At 35.8% G+C, this 17,030-nt stretch overlaps 1 protein-coding gene across 1 annotated transcript in view; it reads right to left on the bottom strand.

Moving 5' to 3' along the window:
• The window catches only part of LOC110446665 (isoamyl acetate-hydrolyzing esterase 1 homolog), a 69,382-nt gene that overhangs the window by 39,279 nt on the left and 13,073 nt on the right, over nucleotides 1-17,030 (bottom strand). The window contains exon 2 of the mRNA XM_021491922.1: nucleotides 1,340-1,395. Within this exon, the coding sequence (XP_021347597.1) occupies nucleotides 1,340-1,395 (56 nt within the window). The remainder of the gene's footprint in view (nucleotides 1-1,339; nucleotides 1,396-17,030) is intronic.

The following is a 17,030-nucleotide window of genomic DNA, read 5'->3' as shown; positions in this document are numbered from 1 at the left end:
AGATCACTTGGTTCTTACTGAAGAAGGAATTTAAAGACTCTTCTTTGGCAACCCTATTGAACCCTGTCCTGCTGGACTCGGGAGATCAACGCTGAGTCCTCTTACTACAAGGATATTTCATACCAAATTTTGTCCAATAGGTCAAGGTCATTTCTTTGATTATACGAAGTTGTTTAACATGTTTACACATTTCATCCCTATGACGTTAAAAGTACATCACGGTCATTTACTGGAGAAAAAAATATATTACTCTATCCCAGTATGCTACTAGTCGAATATCATCTTAAAGTGCCTTCTGGTTATGCATAAGGAGTAGTTTGTTTTTTTTACATATATGATGCCTGTGACCTAGGAACTAGATCAAGGTAATTTACTTCAGGAAAGTTAAAAGCACCATATCACAGCATGCTACTGACCAAATACCATCATCATATGTTTCTTAGTTGTTCAGAAGAAATCGTTCTAAGGTTTTGACCCATTTGATTCATGTGACCTTCAACGTAGGTCAAGGTCATCCATTTGATGAAACTTCATAGCACTACAGTCAAGGTACCTACGTGCTCAATTGTATCACATTGGGCCTCTTCGTTAACCAGAAGAAGTCTTTTAAAGGTTTTTACTTATTTGACCCATGTGACCTTCAAAGTATGTCAAGGTCATCCAGTTGAAAAACCCTCATAGCACTACATCCCAGGTAACTAATGGCAACTATCCTCAGCTTAGGCCTCTTGGTTATCCAGAAGAAGTTGTTTTTCAATATGTTACCCTTGTGACCCTGAAAGTATATCAAGGTCATTTATTTGGAGACTCTTAATAGCTCTCTTTACCATTTTCCTACTGGCTAAATATCATTGCTCTGACCTCTTTGTTATTCAGAAGAAGTTGTTTTATAACATTTAACTCTTGAAGTCTCGAAGGAACGTCAAGGCCATTTATTTGAGGAAAGTTTATAGCAATTCATGCCAGGTAAGTACTGACTATGTACAATTCCTGGTTATTCAGAAGAAGTTGTTTAAGTGTTTTTATATATTTGACCCTGTGACCCTGAAAGTAGGTCTAGATTAATTATTGAAGGAAATGTTATCGCACTCTGTCCTAGGTACCTGCTGGCAAAATAGTATGGCACTTGGTTCTCCAGATCATGAGAAGTCGTTCACTTCGTGCCAGGTGAGCAAAAATCAGTAAAATACATAAACTATGTCAAACTTGCCTAGTTTGTATGTCATCTCATTGCTTTTTTGCATTATTACGTTACATTGCGTTACTGATCTCTTATTTGGGGAAAGATACTAAATGTCACAGTAGTTTAAATACGATTTTTTAAAATCATTTTACCAACCTTTGTAAAAGATCTGCTAGCATGCTTCCCCAGCATCCATCATTTGAGAAACTGAGCTAAAAGTACAATAGGATATGCTTGTTATTACCTCAATATTAATTTAATTTAGTGTTTAAGAAACCTTACTTGTACATTTGTTCATGTATCACTTACATATGACTAAATTTCATAACTACAAAAATGTGACATTCCACCTTATTTACTTGCATAATTATGTATATTTGGTGTGTGTAAGTGGAACAAGAGGTCCAAGGGCCTCAACGGTCACCTGAGTTTTATGAAAGGTTGCTTAATTTTATTGATGATATCTGAAGTTGAAAATCATCATGTAAACAAAGTTAAATACATTACTTGTAGTTTCACAAAAGGAAATTTTTCCTCTTTGGCTAATCCTTGGGATAGGTCAGGACCTTACTTTCTGATATTATCTAATTTCAATTTAATCATAACTATTCAAACGAAATTTAAATAATTTCTTGCTAAGAAGAGACAAAAATTACCCAAAAGTGTCATTTCCTTAGATAAACTATAGACAATTTTATCACCTTCCACAGGAAGAGCAGATGATCCAGGGTAATGAAGTTTACAATTAAGTTAAAGCACCTACACACTTTTCAATCCAATAAGGGTATTGATTTGTAGTACAGATAAGTCCGAAGACGAAGAGTTTTAAACTATGTTCCAGTCCTTTGGGAAAGGACGGTTCTTATTTTCCCCTTTTTTTTAATTGCCCTTTTATCACAATTATTCCCATGAGGTTAGTTTCCCAATTCCAATTCCCAATAGTTTCCTACTGAAAATAGAAATAATATACCCAACAGTGTTATTTCACTATGTAAACTATAGTAAACTTTACATCCTCCCGAAGGGGGAACGAATGGCCCCGGGCTATAGAAATTTACAATTTACATAAAGCCCCTGATGCTCGTTCAATCCATGCAGAGAAATTGACTGTAGTAAATCTGAGTCTGGAGTAGAAGATTTTTGAATTATTCGGTATTTTCCCCCTTTTGGCCCCGCCCTGGCTCCTTGGGTTGGGTCAGAAATCCCAATTTTACAATTTGATACCCTCTTCCTCCAAAGATGACTCTTACAAAGTTTGAATAATCTTCTACTTACAGTTGACAAAATATACCCAAAAGTGTCATTTCCCAATATAAACTACACTTTATATTAAACTTTACCCCTCCCCAAGGGAGAACGGATGGATCGGTGGTACTGAAATGTCAATTTAAATATAGCTCCTGATGATGTTTTCATCCTAACAGGTAAATTGACTAGTACATTTGATTCTGGAGAAGAAGATTGTTTAAATATTTGTTAATTTTCCCCTTGTGGCCCCGCCCCGGCCCCTTAAGGTTGGGGCAGGAATCCCAATTTTACAATTTGAAACCCTCTTCCTCCTAGGACTATTCTGACAAAGTTTGACCCATTCATTGGTTCCTGGTAGCAGAAGTCAAAAATGTAAAAAAAAAAGATTACAGACGACGGACGACCCACGGCGACGGAAAAAGTGAGTGGAACTTATAAGAAGGAAGTTAACTCCAAACAAACTTTGGTATCAGAAGAGGCCCAATGGGCGTGCATCGCTCACCTGCTATTAATCAGACACTTGTAACCTTAACAAGATATTCTAGAAGGATATTGGCGCCCACCTTCAAAGGATCTTTATCCGATCTACAAAAGGTGATCTTTTACCATTTTTTGCATTTCATTTTCCCTAATGGTCACCTGTCAGCTATCGTGGTTTTTCTGTCAGTCATAAAATGTGATATGCTCAACTAGGGGCCATAGGGAACTTAATGTGAAATGAGAAAGTTCCCCATGTACTTTTGGTTGAAATACCAAATGATGGAATGACGTACGGATGACGGACTACGCATGAAGGGTGATATGAATAGCATCTGATGATGGTTGGCTAAAAAGGAAGTTGCCAACCCGTCACTATGGCTCTAAGTACTTCAGAAATTGACAAAATTGACCCCGATGACCTTGCACATAGGGACATTTCTTTGAACAAATTTCAAAGCAAATTACACATTTGACCCCTGTGACATTGAATACAGATCAAGGTTATTTTTATTCACAAATTGTGTTTGGCTCCATCCAAGGAGTCTACAATGATAATAGCAAATGCCTTTCCGTTCTTCAGTAGAATTGGCTTGAAGAGTTTTACATATTTGACCCCTTTGACTTTTAATACAGATCAAGGTCATTTTTAATTCCAATCTTTGTTGCACTCAATCACAGAAAGCTTCCAACCAACAAGAATTAGTCATGCCTTTCCAGAAGGTTATACTTATTTGCAAACTTCGTTGCGTTCAATCCCATGAAACTACCAGGCTTATATCATGATTCTACACATTTCCATCCCCCCCCCCCCCCCCCCCGTTTTCTTGAATAAAATCAAGTCTATTCCTATTTGCAAACTTTGCTGAGCACTATCCAAGGACGCTTCCATGATATTATGATTTTAAACATTTCTATTCTTCAGAAAAAGTTATTTTGGACCCCAACTGACCTTGACTACTGTTTGGTTTTGTTTTATCCAAAGATCTACCGGCCTAGCTTATATTATCACGCCAGGTCTTTCGATTCTTTTGAAGAATTTGTATGATTTTTTCAGCAAAAAAACCTGTGAACTTTCATATAGATCAACGTTATTTTCATTCGACTTTTTTGTTGAGCTCTACTCCAGGAAGCTACCATGCTAACATAATAATTCCAGGTCTTTTCATTCTTCAGAAGAAGCCGATTGAAGGTATTTTGACACTATTTACCTATCTGGCCTTGAAGATGAGTGAAGGTCAATTTTCTCACAAACTGTGTTTGGCTTTATCCTTCGAAGATACCAATCTAATATTCGCGTATTGTGCGCACACGTGTAAAATGCGCAGGTGTTTTTGGGTGGAAAATATATCAAGCTGGATTGAAAGCACCAACCGCTAAGTCACTAATGATGGTTAACTAAATAATCACATTCACTCATGTAAATAATTATTTCAGGAAAACAAATCACACAAAGCAGACTGTACGTAATCGTTAATAAGGTTTAGGTGTTGACACTTCGAGAACGAGGATATATGGTGAAACCTGGCATAAGCAGAGCAGGTAATTGGTAATATAACGATTTTGTTTTGACACCAATACATTTTAGAAAAAGATGCAATCTTATGTACAGATAAATCTTCCAGTTTTTAATAAAATACACGGTTCCATGTTCTTATCTGAGCGCATGTAGATCTGTGTTCGGTTAAAGGCAGTCATACAAACAGATACCGACGAGGACCGCCGACAGTTAAACTTGGGAGACATGAAAACACCTAACACTTGTGATTAAAGCTTTTTTTGTTTTAAAGGAAAGTACTAATTCGCATTTGACTATTTGAGTACCTGAATATTTATTTTTGAAACTCTAACTTGCATCATTGCCGAATCTATCCGCATTTATGTGTCATTCGAGTTCCTCTCGGTGAAATGTATCACCCGACCTTGACTCTTTGCAGTACATAAAATCTATACACCTTTCTTGATGATTAAAAGCGCGCACTTTACACTAATGTTTACGCTGTGTCAAAGTAATTTTCATTCGCAAACTTTATTGGGCTTATTCCATGAAACCGACCAAATATCTTGACTCTAGGCCGCTCCGTTCTTTACAAGAAGTTGTTTAGAAATAACGTTGACAAGATGTCGGATGTACCATGGCGTAAGCTCATTTGCCCTTTGAATAGGTGAGCGAAAGATATTAAAGGGCATTAATTATGTATAGTGGAGTATGTGCCACCGCATCTGTCAGAGCAAGTTTGGTGAAAACAACAGCAATGAGGTATCCAAGGAGGCTCCAGAGAAACTGTGGTATACAAAACGAACACGGATCAAGACCCAACAAATACCAGTCATCCCAAGTACCATCTTAATATTCAATGGTTCGTTGTGAGTACAATACTTTCTCTTCTGTCCTCTTGTCTGATTGATTGATTGATCATTCATCAATCGACAAAAAGTAAATGCATCTTATGGAAATGTCACTTTTATTTTTTTTTATTTGACCTGTTCACTAGCACATGGCTATTCATTTTCTTCATTTCTACCACTGACATTTTAATGACTATATATGAATGTTAACACAACACTAGCTTTGCGTCACAAACAAGAGGCAACTGGGGCCTTGATAGCTTGGACAACATACCTAGAGGCTGTCATGACACTAAGGACATATCTTTATTTGTGTTTCCATGCCCACCAATTTAATATATGGTTAAAGGGTAAGGATTTCAACTCTTTTCAATACCAAAGGGTGAGGTGGGACCTCGTGTCTAATCCTAGTTGCATGCAAGTGGTCATCTTTTCAATGCCACTTATTGTACATTTGGCTTTATGGTGGTGATCTGAACTGGCTTTATGTTATGACCCAAAACGTAAGCCCCCGGGGACGGAGCTTGATCCCTGATCTCGTAGCATGAATGAACTGTCTCCCCAAGTCTGGCAATGGTATATGGTTATAGGGAAAGGATGTGAAATGTTTCGATGTTATTTCCTAGGGAGTAGGTCAAAGTCTTTTAATTTTGCAAACTTGTCAGGCTCAATGCCAGGAACATTTAAGCCAATGTCAGGACTCTAGGCATTTCAGTTCTTCAGAAGATGTTTGAAGCTTTCGACATGTTAGACCAATGAGATACTTACTAAGCCACTGTATTCCTCAGAAAATGTTGTTTGAAGTTTTTAACATATTTGACCCATACGACCTTCAATGCATGTCAAGGTTATTTTCACTCACAGTTTGTTTGGCTTAATCTTAGGAAGCTACTAGCCTTATATCAAGATGTTAGGCTTTCCAGAAGAAATAGTTTTAAGTTTTTGACATAGTTGACTTATATGAACTTGAAGTAAGACCAAGGTCATTTTTGTTTTCATAATATTTTTTTTATTTTCATTTTTAATTTTTACAGACGTTTTATACAATATAAACAACAGAGAAAACCGTTAAAAATGTTATTTTTCTTACAAATTTTGCATTTTATCTTTATAAAAAACTGTTCAAACAAATTAAAAATATTATCGTTATTTTAGCGAGAAAAACACAACATTTTTCATCAAATTTTCTCGCTAAAACGGCTAAGCGAGCCGATACGCATGTATGGTGTTGTTTTAGTGTTTAAGAGTCATCCTGTTTGGAGTTTTTTTGCTTGAATTATTCTAATTTTCAAAGAAAATATAGTTTTTTTTCAAACAAATTAGCAAAAACTTTTCTTTTATTAATTTATCGATATTTTAACGTAAAAAGAGGACGTTTTTCATCAAATTTGCATGCTAAAACAGCTAAACGGGCCAATTCGTGTGTATGGTGTTATTTTGGAGTTTAGTGTCACATGTTTACCTTAGTGTCATCTTGTTTGGCATGCCTGGTTTATCTCGCTTCCAATCGTGTGTAATGTGTATTAGTCCGGTGGCTTAGCAAAATTTTTGTGACACGCTGGTCCAAAGCACCAAAATTGGTACAAATGCTCCTTAGATGATACAAAATCATTCTGCAGGTATGTGCCCGACTTACGACTTCCGGTTTAGGATTTTTCAAGATGGCCGCCACCACCATTATCAAAAATAACCTTATGTACTATAACTTGGAAACTAAAGCATATACAAAGACGAAACCAGTGTCTATACCCACTATTTCAGGGTCAACGAATGTGATTATAGTACTTTTTATAGGGGTTGATGTCATATTTGGCCATATTGGCCAAATACTAAAATCAATGTCCCCGCCATTATAAAAAAAATAACCGTTTTACAATAACTTTAAAACAAAAGGAGTTAGAGATGAGCAACGAGTGTCCATATCCACTATTGCATGGTCAAGCAATGTGATTATACTAGTTTTAGGATGACCAATGCCATATGTGGCCATACTTGGCCATATTGCAAAATGGATGCTGCCTGCATTATCAAAAGTAGACTGTTTACAATTGATTCAACGCTCACAGATTTGTAGAGGCAGTAATGTCTACATCCCCTAGCCTATTGAGTCTCAGTGCAATAAACTAGTTTAATAGCGACTGATGATATATTTGGCCATATTTGTCCATATATGACCATTTTTCACATTGACGCCATTCAACCAGCGTCTATATTACTACTATATGCGCAGTCAACTAGTAATAATTTGAATGTAATTTCAGTCAGTGCAAAGTCCTCTACAATAGCACAGTGCTGTGCACTTGAGACCCGTACTCTTGCAAACACATTTTCTTGTGCAGACGGGGTCTGCCTTGCATCCACACTTGATAAGCTGCCTGCATGTTTTAGAGACTTCTGGCTGTGTCGTCCAAACTGGTTGCCATTGATTGTTCTGTTTCGCCCAACCAAATCGCTCTGGACTGGGTAATTTCTGCTCAGCTTCCAAGCACTGCAGCCAGATACTTGCCTGATAAACACTGCGATTTGTGTGTTCGATCAAAGCAGCCTGAGTTGGTGGCAGATTTTGCATCATTGGTGTCTTTCGTGGAAACAGGTCTCTCCGTAGGTCATTTACACTGCTAGAGCCTGACGAGCGATCATACAGTTTGCATATGAACTTCTCTATGAGTTCAAATTGTGGTGAAATGGCACTCATTGGTTCAAATGAGTGCACGTTTGGATACATGAATGCCTCTGTGACAGATGGACATGACCTCCAACATTCCCAGCATGATTTCTTTGCCTTTCCATTGACATTGGTCATACACCATATTAACCGCAAGATGACACATTTACCGGATACCGATTTTTTCGAAATTTCTACTATCGTCAGTCAACATAATGTGCCAAATAATATCCAAAATATGTTGGCGTACAAAAACCAAAAATGTGTCTATCACTTCCGTAAAAATGCGAAACAACTAAAAATGTACATAACATACTAAACTTTTATGTGTGAGAGACTGCATTACCTTTTTATTTGGCAACATCTAGCTTTATAGTTGGGCTCATCATAAGAAGCAGACCTTATTGATGAAAATTTGATCAGTTGCGATAATAATTGGTGCGACGTATTGTTAAAGGATCAAACATGACTATAGTCATAAGGTTATTGCATTATATTTGGAAATAGACGTTGCTAAAATTTGAAATTTATATGACAAATTTACCGTTTCTCAAATTTTCTGAAATTTTCACTTTAGTATCTCAACATAATGTACCAAATAATATTAAAACATTTTTGGTGTACAAGAACCGGAAATAGGTGTTTCTTCCGTAAGACAATTGATGTAGCAAAAAAGTGTATGAAAATACCAACATTTTAAGATTTTGTAACATTTTCAATATGCAATGTTTTGTTACATATTTGAGTTCATAATTTGCAACAGATCCTACTTTAAATAATATAATATTTTTGTTAGCGTAAAACATTGCTTTGATAGTTTTTTGGACAAAAAAGTGAACCCTGTCGTACACCTTTGGAAGGCGGCATTAAATAGTTCATAGCACAGGCCCTGGGGACCTTTTAATTTTATTAAAAATATCTCATGGGTCGTGTGTTAGGGAGCTACAAATATAACCCAGTAATGGTTCAATTGCTTTGTGGGCAAAATTCTTTTGTTCCTGTAACAGGTCCTTTAAGTTTTTTGGTGGCAGTATTTTCAGTTTTACTATGCCAAAATATTCGTGAAACAGTTTGAAATCCTTGGTTATGATGGTGGGATGTCCCACTGGGACTAAGGTTTGTATTTATTCACACAAGGGTAGAGTGAGGCGAAATCTACGAGTTGTAGTTCCTCACCTTCTTTAATTTTGTGATGCAATTTTAGGGCATTGGTTCTACCTCCATAGAAGGAAACTCTATGATCTAATCGAGAAACTGAATCTGAACGATTTAGGGAAGGGCGCAGAATTTGCAAAAGTATACATACAAGGTAATGCAAATTATGTGCCCTTCCCTACAGTATCAATGATCAACACAATTGTTAATATATTGTAAAATTTGTTTTAGATCTGAATTTGTACAACTTCAAACAGTTGTCAGTGAAACATGTAACATGAAGTGTAGAAGTGAGGGATGCTACCTTAAACATGAAGATTCCCACACACATTGGAATATCTGTTAATTATGCATCTTAAAATCAGATAGATCACTCAATAATTTCAATCAATATCATCACTCTTATCTAAGAAGTGATCAATGCAAAGTCAAATCCCACAATATGTTGCATATACACAACATTGACTTATCACACACTACGAATGCTTAAGACTATAAAGAACTTTATTAAGAATAGTCAATATTTGTAGTTCTACATTACATTTAAAATTTAAAATTTCCAAAATAAAGCAGTCACAATCAGCACTACAGTCCAATAGTAAATTATCACATACTTTTGTCGTAATCTATCCCAAAGTATAAGTGGATTGCTTCGGATGCTGAATGTTATCTTGATTTCTTGGTTCAGTGTCTTTTTCAACTTTGTTCAGTTGCTCTTTTTTAAGTTTAATCTATTTTTAAAAAAAACTATCAAATAAACTTGGATGATAGATTCTTCATCTGTAGTACATTTTGTATTATTAACTGATTAACACCACACTCTGTCACATATAGACAATTTCTTGGTATAAAACTCTTACTTGGTATTTTAAATAAGGTAAGATAAGTTTTGTTATATAGTACTGCTAAAAAATACAGTCGTTCCTTACCCCGGGAAAATCCACTTTGAGATGCTGTTGAGTGTGTTTTTATTTATATAATTGGACGAGGCGGTGTTGTATGCCATACTGAATGGATCAAAACCAGATCTGTCCAGTAGCTGCAGTAAATGGGTCAAGTGAGGCGGCAAACATACGATGGCAATCCTGTCCTCCTTCGCAAGTTGCAGTAGGGCAAGCGTCTCGAGTGACGCATGCCCATCAAGAAGAACATATCGTTTATCCACCCATTTTCTTGGAAGGTCCACTTTTTGCCGGTGGGTTCCGCGAAGGTATTAAAACCGTGAAGAGAGACGGCGGTTTTGCCAATCGCAATTAACATGGGAGGCATCGTTTCATCTTAGGCGTTTACACAGGCCATGATTGTTACGTTCGTGCGGTTCGCACTTGTCTTGCCTAAAACATGTTTACACCCTTTTCTGATATTACCTGCACTGGCGTGTGCTCAAATTTCCTACCAGTCTCATCGCAGTTCCAGATGCGTCCGGGAGATTTAGCCAAACCCAATTCGATTATACAACATCCAAGCTCTGTCATGTAACTTTTCACAACTGAAGGATTCTTGAAAACGGTAATTTTTCTGGTCGTCCCATCGTTAAATCTGGGTGGCGCGTCTTAAGGCTTTCCCGCCACTGCCAATAACTGGGATCGGCTCACGCCTACGTCTTACAGCGATGCCTCTGTAACTGTTTCAACAATTATTTCCTCCATTGGAGCTGATAATGCTGAAGGACGCACAGGAAGAGGCTTTTCTCCATGCTTCTGCTTTATTCGGTCATGTAGTGTTGATTTTGGTACAGAAAAACGCTTGGCGGCGGTCTTAACAGACATACCGGAACGGAAGACGTCTAAAGCTTCTTGCATTTTGTTTGTTCTTGAATACAAGTCTTTTTTTGTGTGTTGCTTTTTCAGCCATCTGTAATAAAAGTATAATAATTATTATTTTTTATTTCCATTACATAATAGTTGAATTAGTTGTAATAAATTGTTACTCGTTTATTTTTCAGTGGTTTTTTTTTCATTTTTTTTTTCAGTACATGTACAATACACAGGACATCATCACACATACACATTCACATATATTGAAATAGTGAAATTCATTCCATCATCATCATCATCATCATCATCATCATCGACAGCATTATCCATATATCACTATAATCATCCATATATCATCTTTCCATCATCACTATAGTCGTCCATATATCATCATCATCATCCATATACCAGAGAGAGAGAGAGAGAGAGAGAGAGAGGATATAATAATGGACATGTATTATCGGAATATATTAGAATAAGTCTATATAGTTGTGAATTTGGCAATTATTTCAAGGCCAAGGGGGAACAAAATATACACATAAGAAGAGAAAACAAAAAACAAGAGGAGAAAACCCCACCTTATAGAGCAACAAGTTTTCCCCACTTCTTCCATTCTTTTTCAAAACTTTCTTTAGCAATATCTCCTTTGCTAATTGCTATATATTTTTGCACATGATAGTGGTCTTTTATTGTGTTAATCAATGCATTTATATTCAAGGAGCCATGCAGACATCGCATTTTATAAATATAATGCTTAATAATGATGAGTATTTCATTATCAATCTTAATATTATTTATATTTTGTGTTAGAAGTCCAAAAAGGAAGGATTCCTTATTGAAATTAAAAGGAATGATAAGTGCATCTAATAGAATTTCAAAACTAAGAAGGAGATTTTGAACCTCTTGGCATTCCCACATGATATGTATAATAGTTTCAGTCTCAGAATTACAAAGTATACAGAGTGGAGATATAGCTAAACGAGTTTTAAATAAGAACGAGTTTGTTGTCAGAATATGGTGATTCACTCTATACTGAAACCATTGAAGTTTTGTGTTTTTAGTTATAGCAAAGGGAAGTTTGAATATCTTATGCCAAGTGGAACTATTTAAATCAAAGATATCATTTCATTTTTCTGTCCTGTTGGTACAATCTTGTTTTTTATAAGAATATTAAAGAAGTGTTTGGAACCTCGAGTCTTTCTAATGAATAATTCCAAGTTTATAGGAATAATAGGGTATGTAACTTTTACATCAGGAAAGACTGGATTAGAATTTGATTTCTTTACTGCAGAGAGAACACTATGATAATGTAGAAAATTAGTCTGTATTTGATATTTTTGGGAGAATTCATGGAAAGTATAAAATGTACCAGAATGGTAATCCTTAACTAGGTCATTTATAATCATAACTCGTCTTTTATACCAGTATTTCAAGAAAATTGATTTTCTATCAATAGTTATTTCACTATTGCACCATATAGGGTTTTTTAAGTGAACTTCACTTTTGTTTATATTTATTTTATTTGCAGAATGCAAATTTTTACAAGCTTTGAAAACATCAACTAAGAAACTATTTTTACATTTACTTTGACATAACTGTATATAATCAGTTCCACAGTTAGCCAACAAATCTATATCTACATGTTTTTAGAATTGTTTGCCACTTTGATGTACTTTGAAAAACTCTTTTGATCCAACCTACTTTGAGTGAACCTATAAAGGCCTTAATATTTACCATTTTAAGTCCACCATCAATGCGGTCCTGAGTTAAGATACCCCTTTTAATTTTATCTATTTTACTATTCCATAAAAACTCATATAGTAAACAGTTAAGTTTAGAAAGAAATTTTTCATCTGGATTTGGCAGTGAGATAAACAAATGGTTAAACTGTGAAATAAGTAATGACTTAATTATGTGGATTTTACCAATTGGAGTTAATATTCTTCTATTCCATGATCTGATGAGTGATTTAAGTTTTGTTAGTTTTTTACCAAAGTTCAACTTGGGTTTCTTTTGCAAGTTTACATGAAATTCAATCCCAAGAAGTGTGAAATTTTCTCTACCCCACTGTAAATTTAGTTCTGGAAGGAATTTCTCTGAGCTATACTTCTTGCTACCAATCCATACCACTTGAGTTTTTGAAATATTCATTTTTAATCCTGATATATTAGCATAAGAGTTAAGTTCTTTAATAGATTCTATAAGTGACCGTTCTGTGCCATCTAGTGCAAGTGATGTATCATCAGCATATTGAGACAAAAGTATGGACAGTTATCAACATCAATACCCTTAATTTTATCATTATGTCTTAATTTAACAGCCAAAATTTCTGCACATAGAATAAAGTTATATGGTGCGATAGGATCACCTTTTTCAGTGTTCATTAAAATATGTTTAAACTAATATTAGTTGTGTATTTATATATAAATATACACTGCATATATATTATGTCAGCGTTTCATCCGAGTAAGGTGAACTAGTTAAACATAACTTCATTTTAACCAGAACTATATCCACAGTTTAAGATAGGGACATGATCATTTAAAAACTCATCTTTTAATGTTTAATTTCATTTTGTTATTGAATCATTGAAAAATACATCGTTAACTTAAAAACAAACGGGTTTTATTTGGTCATGAATCGTACCATAAACTACTTATATTTTTTTTATCCAAATAATCAAATAGCAGGGAGATATTAACTATAGATACTAATGCATGTCCGGTTATATATATTATTCATTTATTTTTGTCATATATTACCGGACATCTTATTTTGGTAATGTTAATTCATTATTTTTCCTATTTTTCCCCCATTTTAATATGAAATAATGGTCCAAAAAACATCAAAGAAAAACAATCGGCTCGCATACATACCATAACGTTACTGTATCGTAGGAGCCTTGAAAACACTGTCACATTGAATCGCTCCAAGACACGGTGACTATTAAATTCCGGAATTTCACAACAATTTGCTTTCAATGTTAGTATCGACATGTTACTAAAAACACTATCGCAATTTTCCGGAAACGGTCAACGACTTCATTGCGTTTTATCAGATATAACGAAGAGACAACACAACATACATAGACAGTTTTACGAGCTTTATTGGCGAGGTGTCCGGTAATTCATACCGTCCGGTATTATACTGATTTCCCCTATGTTGACACTTTACAATGTGATCGTTGTATTACTACTTTGCTAGTGGCTGTTCCTTTAGAACTGCAAGAGTTGTTTTACTTATGTAAAAGACCTAATATCGTTTAGATTGGACTGCTTTTTGTTTATAATCAAAGTGTCAGACTTAACATTTCAATAATGTTACAATCCTGAACATATGGATTAATTATACGCTGTTAAAAGCTATAGTGCTTCTTAATGTAGCATCTTTTTGACGTTTGATTTTCTTTTTTGTTACTCCTCTTTTCTTCGATTGACTTTATATGCAGCCCATTTAATTGTCAATGAATCAATTCTTCTTTTGTTATTTTGTCATATGAATTTCTTTTGTGCATGTATTTATTTTCTAATTCACTACTTGTTCATTATGCGAATGCATGTAATTCTTTAATCATGGAGGAATACAGATATGAATGAATGCATGAACACCCAAGTCAAAGTAAACTGCTAATATAGGTAGTCCATAGGCAGTCATTAAGTAGTCCATCTCAATTTAGCCAGTTTCTTTGTAGTCGCAAGTAGTCCGTCCTTAGCAGTCACAATGACTGCTTGGACCGACTGCTAGTCAACTGCTAGTCGACCGCCCTTAGCAGTCCAAGCACCAGTCTCGACCGACTGCTATTGACTGCCTATGTCCAATATGACAATTAAGTTGATATTTGTTTTTAACTAAAACAAAAGGTTCTTATAAGTTTATTATGGACAAGAGGCCCAGAAGGCCTGTATCACTCACCTGTATATTTGAGCAATCATGGGGAAATGTTCCAAATAAAAGTAAACTTGCGGAGAAGTCCAAAATGTACTTTTCACTATATAACCTATGTAAACCCCAATTTTCACAGGAAGTACTTGATATGAGGAAACTTTATTCCCCATCCACAGACATTGTTACATACCATGGTTATAGTGCGAGGATATCGACCGTTTCCAAGTTATAACGCAATTTCCCCTATTGGGCCCTGCCCCTCCCCTCAGCCCCTTTAGGGACCACACCCTTCTTTTATACAGCGTTTTATTTCCTGGTCCCAAGGATGCACCACAGCAAATCTGGTCGAGATCTGGTAAGTCGTTTAGGACAAGTAGGGTTTTGTAGCTTAAATAGTCTAATTTTGGGCTCTTTTAGGCCCGACCTTCCAGCCCCAGGGGTCACACCAACTCCCTTCATACAAAATATGATTTCCATGCCCCAATAATGTTTCAGACCAAATATAGTTACAATCTGTGCAATAGTTTAGAAGAAGTAGGATTTCAAATGCTAAATACCCAAATTTACCCCCATTGGGCCCGGGCTGAGCTGAGGGGCCACACCCCTCCTTTATACAACGTTAAATTCTCTCGTCCCAAGGATGCACCACAGCAAATTTTGTCGTAATCTGCTCAGTCGTTTAGGAGGAGTAGGCTTTTAAAGGAAAAAGTTAATGCTGGACGGACGATGCGCCATGCCATTAAGTATGACCAGCCGCCCTTTTGGGGTCTGATGTCATAGTCCAGCCATACGACGTAATCCTACGTCATCCTTGCAGTAATAACTCCAACACCATTGCTGCCATTCCTTACATCTTTATTTCCATGTACAGCTTACTCAGGTTAATCCAAATGTTGATGATCTTTAACTCTCTCCTTTATGACTCGCAAGGTCTCTCCCTACTCTCTCGGTCTCATTCCTTATATACTTGCTACTTGTCCCTCACAGAAGACCTCCTGCTGAGGCTCCTTGCTGATCTCAGCCAGCAGGACATTTGACCAGTTTCTTATTTTACTTTAACCTGATGATTTATCAAAACTATAAATGTTACAACTGATCTAAATACTTGTCCTGAAAGATGACTTTCTCTGCTTTATACTGAAGTCTTACACTTATAACACAAACATTGAACTAAAATGCATTATTGAATTATTTAGCATTTGAACACTTCAAATGACAGTAAAACATGTACAGAATCAAAGAAACTACTTGCTTGATTTGAATAATCAAAACTGTTCCATAAACTACACATTATGCTTAGTGTAATTATTTCTCTATTCTTGTATAAAAGAATGAAGATACATAGAAATAATATGTTAAATTTGTTAAACAATAACAAATCAAATCTACACTATATCGGCTGAGGTTCAGCTTATCATTTTAATGGTCCCAGTGGGGGTATCCCACTACTGACCCTTTCGCCCTTCAGCCAGAGGGAGCTGATCACACAGCATGACCCCCTATACAGCTCAGCTAGTACTGATTAGCCTACACTTGTGCAGCTAAAACTAATTATTGCTTCTCAGATAAATTGAGATGATATGTCACACTATTTCTCTGTCAGTCATATAAGCTCACTTGCCCTTGGGCAGGTGAGCTAAAAAATCACATGAAAAAACCGGAAACACCTATTGTTTTTTATTTAACTTTAATCCTTTTCATACTTGTTTGGAAATTCAGCTACAAATGTACCATTGACTGAATTAACAATATCGCATACCTTTTGTATGCTTTTTAGTGGGACTGCTATAGCTAACACTTCACATGACTCAACATCATCACTTTTCACTTTATGGGCAGGTTGTTGGGGACAGTAATCTTCAATGGACAACTGATGAACAAGAGCAATATTTAATACTGATTCTGTCACATCCTCGCATTGAATAAATGTTTTAACACTTCCAAATTTAATTTCATTTTGATCATTTCTGAATTTTATAATGCTTTGATTGCGTTTCAGCAAACGCTTGTAGGCCGTTCCATAAACAGCAGCTGACAATTTTGTGATGTATATCTTCCGATATTCTATCACATGAACATCAGCACCACCTTTTTCTGAGACACTGATGAATTCGTTGTCATCAAGAGTTTTGTCACATGTCGGTCCCAACAGAAAAATTCCATCTTCTACACATTGCCTGTCGTTAATGAAGTTTGGTTTCATAATATCATTGATCAGCGCCTCCTCTTCAGAATCCTTTTCTACATACAATTCTTGTAGTGCTGGCAAGGCTTGCATTTTGGTGATAGCATTTATGATTTGCATTTCTAC

This window comes from Mizuhopecten yessoensis, unplaced genomic scaffold, assembly GCF_002113885.1.
Source record: "Mizuhopecten yessoensis strain PY_sf001 unplaced genomic scaffold, ASM211388v2 scaffold2927, whole genome shotgun sequence".
In the NCBI taxonomy this organism is placed as follows: Eukaryota; Metazoa; Mollusca; class Bivalvia; order Pectinida; family Pectinidae; genus Mizuhopecten; species Mizuhopecten yessoensis.
The sequence above is the reverse complement of the archived record's forward strand: the minus strand, read 5'-3'. Positions and strand labels throughout refer to the sequence as shown.